The sequence below is a fragment of the Cervus elaphus genome, chromosome X (assembly GCF_910594005.1).
Source record: "Cervus elaphus chromosome X, mCerEla1.1, whole genome shotgun sequence".
Classification (NCBI taxonomy): domain Eukaryota; kingdom Metazoa; phylum Chordata; class Mammalia; order Artiodactyla; family Cervidae; genus Cervus; species Cervus elaphus.
In genome coordinates this window covers 166,151,607-166,160,810 of record NC_057848.1, presented here as the reverse complement: position 1 = coordinate 166,160,810, position 9,204 = coordinate 166,151,607, and the positions used below count along the sequence as shown (strand labels likewise).

At 50.1% G+C, this 9,204-nt stretch overlaps 1 protein-coding gene and 1 pseudogene across 1 annotated transcript; both read left to right on the top strand.

Annotated features, from left to right (window-relative positions):
* The first annotated feature begins 1,198 nt into the window (after positions 1-1,198).
* On the top strand, positions 1,199-3,021 carry LOC122689296 (piezo-type mechanosensitive ion channel component 2-like). The gene is made up of 2 exons (XM_043895585.1): positions 1,199-1,328; positions 2,778-3,021. Exons 1-2 carry the CDS (start codon positions 1,212-1,214, stop codon positions 2,916-2,918), a joined length of 258 nt encoding a protein of 85 aa, XP_043751520.1. The 5' UTR covers positions 1,199-1,211; the 3' UTR covers positions 2,919-3,021.
* Positions 3,022-7,138: 4,117 nt separating this feature from the next.
* On the top strand, positions 7,139-7,975 carry LOC122690562 (annotated as a pseudogene).
* The last annotated feature ends 1,229 nt before the right edge of the window (positions 7,976-9,204 follow it).

The window sequence follows — 9,204 nt, the reverse complement described above, 5'->3', positions numbered from 1 at the left end:
CCACATGCTGTGGCGCTGGACAGCTGCAGGCCCTGGAGCAGGTCCTCGTCTGGGCCAAGCAGGGCTGGGAGCATGCTGTCCACCCCAACCATGGGCACCAGGCGCCAGGCACTGTGGGGGTGAATGGTGAGCCCTGGGGTGCAGCCATCCCACCCCCAGTCCCAGCCCTCACTGCACCCCCAGACTGCTTCTCACCTCGTTCTGAGCGTGGTACATATCTGGGCAAGGCAGGTCTGTGCAGGTGAGCCGGCCTAGGAACATCAGTGGGACCGAAAAGCTATGCACGGGAGGGTTTGGTGCCCTGGGACCCGCCTCCCAGCACCCTTCCCCTGTCTCTGCACCCAGACTTGATTATCCAGAAGGAGCAAAGCAGATAGAATGTGGGGAGTGAGGGGGTGTCCCCCTATGTGCCTGGGCATGTGGTGGGTGCCACAGGAGGCTGGGGGGTTCCTGAGGTCAGGCGGCACCCTCCATGTCTCCCTACATCGAGCCCTTGCAGTGCACAATGCTGTATTCCACCAGGGGAGCACAGAGACCATCGAGGAGGTGAAGGCTGAGCAGGATGAGGAGGCGCCCGAGTGGGCCCAGGAGTCCAAGTCCCCATAGGACCCCATGGAGGATGGTGACGTGGAGGCCCCGCCATCCTACAGCAAGGCCATCAGCTTTGAGCAGCTGTCCTTCAACTCCCAGGGTGACTCGGCCGGCCAAACCCCCATGGAGGTCAGCCCAGATGACAGCCGCTGGGACTGACTGGAGGCCAGCATCCTGCCACCCCTGACTCACCAGCTGCAGCCAGCGAGCTGCTGCTGAACAAGTAAGAGCCGTGGCCACAGCGATGGAGCTGGGAGTGACCCTTAGTGTCCACTGGGCTGCTGGAGGCAAAGACCACGTGGAAAAAGTCCCCACCCCCAGACATTTAGAACCACATGTGTGCTCACATCTCTCTCTGTAACACGATAGGAGGTTGACAGCACAGGATGCCTGGGGACCCAGGCAGCAGGGAGTGGAGGGCAGGGTCTCACCGTATGGAATCAGTGCCCAGGAGGAACTGAGGCCAGTATTCTGGCAGGATGTTCCAAGACAACGAGCTGGAGGAGTCAGAGAAGGTGTACATGGGGCAGCCGCGCTTCCTGCTGCTCTTCTACGCACTGTACAACATGCTGGTTGCCCGCTCCGAGATGGTGTGCTACTTTGTCATCATCCTCGGCCACATGGTCTCCACCTCCATGATCAGCCTCGTGCTGCCCATCCTCATCTTCCTCTGGGCCATGCTGTCCATCCCCTGGCCCAGCAGGCGCTTCTGGATGATAGCCGTCGTCTACAAGGAGGTAGGCTTCCCTCCAGTGGACCTGCCTGACCCCTGCTTCACATAAATAGTTAGAGAGATCATCTTAGGTCAGCCCGTGATTATAACCAGCAGTTGTTGGCGCTGAGTACTCTAGTTGTCTTTTCACATCTCACACTTCATACAACAGAGGAGCTAATATCATTCTGTACAACAGGGATAAGGAACAGCCTTTATGAGATTAAATAATTGGTCCAAAGTGGGCTTCCATGGTGGCTCAGATGGTAAAGAATCTGCCTGCAATGCAAGAGACCCAGGTTTGATCCCTGGCTCGGGAAGATTGCCTGGAGAAGAAAATGGCTACCCACTCCAATATTCTTGCCTGGAGAATCCCATGGACAGAGGAGACTGGAGGGCCACAGTCCATGGGGTTGCAAAGAGTCAGACACAAATGAGTGACTAACACTTTCACTTTCATTTTACCCAGCTGGGGAGTGGTGGGGGAGGCTTTTTGAGGTCTGGTGTCTGCCCTGTGATATTGACCAGCAAGACAGTAAGTGTGAGGCAGACACAAGCATGGTGCCAGGGCCAGTGCATGGTCAGTGAGTGGACATTGAGTCAAACAATACAGTTAGCACTTGAAACACAGTTGGATGCAATTAACCCTGATGATGTAGACATTGGAGGACTGTTTCAACATAGATCTCTACAAACATCTCTGTGTTTACATTCTGAGCTGGCAAGGTTTTGTTTCATTTGCTTTTATTTCTTCTTGAGGAGAACTTCCAGTGAGCAATAAAATGCTGAGAAGAAAGACAGCAGAATAAAGTGAAAATTGTCTATAGTGTCTGTGCAGTTTGCTCCTAAAGATTATGAGCTAAAGCCATGCTTGCAGAATAAAGAGCCTCCTGTTCACATTGGTCCTAATCACCTCATTTAATAGCTGAATATTTGTATAAGCATCTAATTGAATCAACACAAACTAGCCCTTGCATGCACGCTAAGTCACTTCAGTCATGTCTGACTCTTTGCAACCTCATGGACTGTAACCCTTCAGGCTCCTCTGTCCATGGAATTCTCTAGGCAAGAATATTGAAGTGGGTTGCCAATCCCTTCTCCAGGGGAACTTCCCGACCCGGGGATCAAACCCACATCTCTTATACCTCCTGCATTTGCAGGTGGGTTCTTTACCACTGGTGTCACTTGGGAAGCCCAGAAACTAGCCCACTCCCTGACAATAGAAGAAGTCATTTGAGCCAAGTCAGGAGTAACCTCCATGGCCCCAGTGTGTCTGCAGTCACAGGACCTGGAGACGTGGTTCTGGCCTTGTCTTGAGGTTGATATCTGTGGAAGGAGAATTTGTTATTCCGCATGCTGTGTGCATTCCCAGCACCAAAACTGAGACTTTTCCCCTTAATGTTTGCATCACTCTTCCTCATCTAGAACTATTCTTAAAGGGAGTCATTTCTTCTAATTTCTTGTATCTATGCAGATTGCCATTGTGGTCAAGTACTTCTTCCCATTTGGGCTCTTCCCCTGGAACAAGAATGTGGAACTGAACAAGAACAAGTCTTACCACTCACCCAACAGCATCAGGGTGGAGACGAAGAATCCTACATGCTCTATGATCTAATCAAGCTTCTGGCACCTTCTTCCACAGCTCCATCCTGAAGGTACTGCCCGCCCATTACCCCTGGATATTCCCGAGAACCCTGAGCTGGGATCACGAGGGGCTGGGGGGCCACAGGCAGGGTCTATCTGTGTGCTCTTGTTTTCTTTGTTAACAGTTTTGTTCATGCCATTCGTTTTCTCAACACTGTGTACTCAATAATTGAGTTTGTGATCAATCGGGGGAGATTTCCCCCTATTTCTACTCTGGGAGGCATGCTTGCATGCTAAGTTGCTTTAGTCATGTCTGACACTTTTGCAAACCTGTGACCTATAACCTGCCAGGCTCCTCTGTCCATGGGATTCTCCAGGCAAGAATACTGGAGTGGGTTGCCATGCCCTCCTCCAGGGAATCTTCCTGACCCAAGGACTGAACCCACAACTCTTATGTCTCCTGTATTGGCAGACAGGTTCCTTACCACTAGCGCCACCTGCAAAGCACACCCTGGGATGAAGGCACCCTAATGATCCCACGTTTGTGGGGATTCCACAAAAGGTGTGTGGTTCTTATTGCTGTATTCACCAAGTCGTGCCTGAGTTGAAGACAGATCACTGGGGAGTTAGTATTTGGGGTCTCCTCTCCAGTTTGACCTTGGCCCACCCCCTTTTAGGAGCATTGCTTTTCTCATGGATTTTGGCTCTGAAACCACTGATTTAATGAGAGACTCTCCAATCCATGGGCCTGGGGATGCCAGGCTGCACTCCCAGAGAGGCCACCTCTGAGAAAGCCATGCCTGCATTGCTCTGGGAAGATAGGTCTGCAGGTAACCTTTTCGGGATCTGTACCTCCTGTCATCCTGCTGAGCCCCTGCAGGGTTTCTGATCTCAGACACTGTGAAACATAAGCTGAACTTGTGATACGCCACTCAACTCTACATGTTAGAGATTGTCACACAGCATGCTTTGGATGTAGTGATGTGCCTATGGTCAGAATCTCACTTTCCTTCCCTTGTTTTAACTGTGTCTCCTTGTATTGATATAGCATATCTTACATTCATTTTATCAAGTAGTGTCTTTGTTAGTTCCTTTTCAGAACAAGCTTGGCCTAAGTTAAGGCACACACATGCCACATCCCGCACAGTGGTTGAGAAAGACCTGAAACGGGGGTGAGCACATAATGAAAAGACAGACACATATAATTTGGCAAGCGGGGAGTCAGGGGCCCCTCTTGCTCTCCATGACAGGAAGACAAAATGGCTCCTTTCAGCCCACAGTTTTATTGGCAGAAGTCACATGAGATCATTAGGGAATAGCTACCCTGGGGAGTTTGATTAGCGAAGGCTCTGCCGTTGATCAGGAATATCTTATTTTGTTTCTATGGGGATGGACGCAGGGGTACACAGTGAAGTGGACCAGAGAGCACGTCCCTCCCCAAGAATGTCTATTTGGCATGCTTCCTGGGACAATCATGAGGACGCAGTTTGCCACACCCTTGAGTCATGGGGCAGGTTCTGGTCTCTGCTCCGCCAGGCTGCAACACACACATACATGCACACACACATACATGTAAATGTGTTTTCAGCCTCTATCCTACTTGGTGGGCTGTTTCACACTGGCTTTTGTCTATGTGGACTATGACCAAGACCTTCACTTTGCCTTCTGCCACCTTGCAAACTGCCAGTCCCTAACCCTCCACTTGAGGGGGTCTTTCCTGAGTCATTGGGGTGTGATGAGCTTGAAATGCTACATATAGGTAGATAATAAGCTTTCTTAGGATCCCTGACCTTGCTTTTGTTTTCTATTTTTTTTTTTTTTTGTAACTTCAGCTTTGTTTATGTATTGTTGCTTAGTTGCTAAGTCATGTCCAACTCGTTGTGATCCCATGGACTACAGCATGCTAAGCTCCCATGTCTTTCACTATCTCCTGGAGTTTGCTTAGATTCATGTCCATTGAATCAAAGATGCCATCAAAATATCTCATCTGTCACCTTCTTCTTCTCTTGCCCTCAATCTTTCCCAGCATCAGGATATTTTCTAATGAGTCAGCTGTTCCCATCAGGTGGACAAAGTATTTGAGTTTCAGCTTCAGCATCAATCCTTCTGGTGAATATTCAGAGTTGATTTCCTTTAGGATTGACTGGTTTGATCTCCTTGCTGTCCAAGGAACCCTCAAGAGTCTTTTCCAGCAACACAGTTTGAAGATGTCAATTCTTTGATACTCAGCCTTCTTAATGGTCCAACTCTCACATCCGTACATGACTACTGGAAAAACCATAACTTTAACTAAAGGATACTTTGTTAATTTATAATTGGTCAGTGAAATTGTAAGCTGTCAGAAGTGTACACATGGTGATTTGATGAGCGTATATATGGTGAAAGGACCCCAGTCAGGTTAGTCAACACATCCACCACTTCCTCACCTGCCTATTGGTCGGTGTTTGGTAGGAACACTTAGGTTGTGCTCTCCTAGCAGTCTCCACTGTCCATCAGGGTCATTGGCTGCAGTCGCCCTGTTTGACATGTGGTTTCCTATCCTGAGGGACACATCCTGGTGGCTAGGGTGTCACAGGACCAAGTCCCAGCCTCTGGCTGGACAGCTGGCTGAGCTGTCCCGTCCCTGCCTCTTCAGTGTCATGGCCTCTGGGACAAAGACGACATCATGGGCAGTTACTCAGGAAAGGTGGAGTTGGGTGATGAGTTGTCCCTTGACCACGGCAGGAGGGCCTCCTCCGACTTGCTCAAGTCCATCAACCTGGCTCGTCCATGGAGTCGGTGCACGTGACCTTCCCTAAGCATCAGGCCACTGTCCAGGGAAGCGCTCCAGCAGCAGCTCCCAGACATCACAGGGGTCCAGCTTTTCCTCAAATAGGTCTAAGAGAGGTATTGCCACGTGGTGTCACTGCAAGGACTCCTGAGTGGAGTCATCCCCTGGTGCCAGATGGTCAGCGGCAAGAGAGCTGGGTGCTGTTGAGGTGGAAGATACTGTGATGTGAAAGGGATGTACTTTGTAACTAGACAGAATAAGTTCAAATCCTGGCTGAGCTGTGGGTGCTCATGCCCCTGTCCAGGGTGTCTCTCTGAATTACCCAACCCCCACACGGGACAAGTATTTCAGGTTTTGGTGAAAAGTGGCCAGCACACTGCCTCGTACCTAGTGTCAGACACAGTGTAGTTGTCAATCATACCCAGAGATTCTGCCGGTGTGCCAGGAGTGAGGTACATCACGATTTATTTTGAAAGTACACTTAGATTTAATCAATAGGAACTTTAGGCCAAACCACCTGGTTATCTCCTACGCTAGTTACTAATTTCTTACTAAACAGCCAGAGACAGGAAAGTACATGTGTGTTATGGTTGCCCCTCTTGGGGTAACTGCACTTTCATGTTGACAACACTCCTGTCTGAAGCTCTCCAGACCCTCTGTATTCATCTGAAGAAGATAGTTTTCTACCACTGGCAGGCCATCTCATATTGGTTTTACAGCTAGAGAAATTTGGCCCTGAAAAAAGGCGTGGTCCTGGACCCAGACTAAAAAACCCACGACCAAAACCTGGGATCCCATTGAGCAGGAATAAATCTGCTCCCCAGTCTAATTCTTCCTGGGACAGAGGTCCCACAGCCACCCAGGAAGGAGCCATCAGTGGATGTGAAAACCTATGGATGCCTTTGGCTACAGAAGCAGAGTGGGGGCTGCAGACCCCAAGTTCTCCATCACTGTTCTTACAGGCATCTGAGCATCTTGCCCTCTAACCAGCCTCCAACTGTCCCTCTGCCGTGGGGGTGGCAGGCTTCTACGATAATTATGGCAACAAGTTCACAACTCACAATGCATCTCAGTTCCTTCTTGCCTCCAAGCAGCACAAGCAACAGGAACAGCAGCCAGAAAGGAAGCAGTGTTGGGAGCATCAAGCAGAAGAGCAGATGGAAACTTTACATGGAGAAGCTGCAAAAACACTTGATCAAAACAAAAGCATTTTTCATAAAGAAGTGAGACTTTACTTATTATTGCCAAAACATAGGAGGAGGAGGAGGTGGAGGAGGAGGAGGTGGTGGAGGAGGAGGTGGGACGAGGAGGAGGGGGAGGAGGAGGAGGAAGAGGAGGAGGAGGTGGAGGACCCCTGAAGGAAGTGGCTGCTGCTGCAATACCCAGTCTTCCCCAGAGCCCTCTGGGTGTCTGCCCCCCTCCCACTGCCATGGCTGCCACTCTGGGGAGTCCACCTGAAGACCACGGTCTCAGCAGGCAAGATGAAGTGCCAAGCACCTAATGTGACCAGGAAGATGCCAGATCCTGGCTCCGAGATGCACTACGGGTGAAGAAGAATGAGCTGGTGCAATTCCTGCTCATAAGGTGTCTTGCAGGCAGCAACTTGCCAAGGAGCCAATCACAAAGGCAGAAGTGCTGAATAGTGTGCTCAAAGATTACCAGGACCATTTCCTGGTGGTCCTCAGTCAAACCTCACAGTACCTGCAGCTGGTCTTTGGCTTGGAGGTGAAGGAGGTGGACCCCAGTGAGCATACCTATATCCTGGTCCCCTCCCTGGGCCTCACCCTCAATGAGATGCTGAGGGATGGGCAGAGGTTGCCCAAGGCCAGCCTCCTGGTGGTGATCCTGTGCCTGATCGCTGTGGAGGATGACCATGCCCCTGAGGAGGAGATTTGGGCAGCACTCAGCATGATGGGGGTGTGTCCCGGTAGGAACACTTCATCTATGGGGAGCCCAGGGAGCTGCTGACCCAAGTGTGGGTGCAGGAGGGGTACCTGGTATATCAGCTGGTGCCTGACAGTGACCCTGCTCGCTACGAGTTCCTGTGGGGTCCCCAGGCCTATGCGGAGACCAGCAGGTTTAAAGTCCTGGAGTATTTGGACAGTCAGTTGAAAGGGTCCCAGCTCCTTCCACCCCCTCTGCAGAGGCTGCAAGGGAGGAGGGGGAGGATTCTGAGCCAGAGCAGCAGCCAGGCTCCTTCCAGGCCCACGTCCAACAGCTTTTCTTGGGGACAGGAAAGGAGGCTGATCCTTCCCTCTGTGATTGAAGAGGGAACAGTCAGCCTTCTCAGCAGTGAGGGTCCGGGCCCATTGGGGTAACCCGGTGTGTGGCATCTTTGTGGTCCTGTTCTCTACAATGACATGGAGACTCATCTCTGTTTCTTTAGGAATTTTTCAAATGTTATTCCTTTTTAGAGAAGACAGTGCACTCCAGTACCTAACTATGTCAATGACGTTGATCACACTTTGTTTGTACTCAACCAGTTCAAGATGAAGAGTTTTCCTGTTCTGTAAAAGAGATTAAGAACACTTTCATTTTATTCCATGGTCCTGCACAAGATGACATGGAATTAGAATTAGCATGATTTTGGAAATGTGAATTTATTTAGCAGTGATATAGTTGGTGGAAAATTAGAAAATAAAAAGTGATAGTAGTGAATTATTGCTTCTTAAACTTTTTGTGTGTCATTTTGTACAGCTAAGTGATCTCGGTTTATATGGATTTTCCTGGGTTATCAAAGGAAGTAGCAATTCATCTTGAGTCAAGCAGTCCCCTCCTCACTGGCTCATTTATTGCAAAGACCTTTTTGGAGCTTCTGCTCCGTGAAAGGCCCTGTGTTAGCAGTGGGGACACTGGGAGAAGCAGGACACACCCACACCTAGAGTGATGGTCTAGGAGCCACAGTCATATGAGGTGCATCGTGGGAGTGAGGGGGAATGGGACCTTCCATTGCTGTAAGGTGGCATTTTGGGTCTTGGATAAACCCCAGAGAGATCTCTTTCTGGGGCAGCATGGAAGGGATCCTGGCTCTTGTCACTTTGCTGCTGACCACAAGGATGGCGTAGGTGTTTTCTCCCCAGTATCTGTTAGGAATCCTGAAGAACTCCCATCACACTCCCTTGAAGTGATGCCCAGAAATCCATGGACCAACCCTCTCTTTCCTGGCCCTGGGGATCCAGAACTCAAGGTGTTAACTAGCTTTTAATTATCTTCATTGTAATTGGGCACTGTAATCAAAGACTCAACATTTATTGGTGCTACAATGACGAAAAGTAAGGGTTGTGATGGAAGACCAGCTGGGACACATGCAAAGGGTGGTTCTTGCTTTTATTTCCTTGGGTCCTGCTGGAACACTCCTCCACACCCAAATTTCACAGGTCCTCTAACTGGAAATGGGCCTTTCTGGGTAGCCCATACAATGAAGAATCTGCTTGCATTTTTGGAGACCTGGGTTCAATCCCTGGGTCAGGAAGATCCCCCTGGAGAAGGGCGTGGCAACCCACTCCACTATTCTTGCCTGGAGAATTCCATGGCCAGAGGAGCCTGG

Coding starts and splice junctions, on each gene's coding strand:
- LOC122689296 (XM_043895585.1), top strand. CDS start 1,212: ATGGTCTCCACCTCCATGATCAGCCTCGTGCTGCCCATCCTCATCTTC. Junction 1,329..2,777: donor TAGCCGTCGTCTACAAGGAG/GTAGGCTTCCCT, acceptor GTATCTATGCAG/ATTGCCATTGTGGTCAAGTA.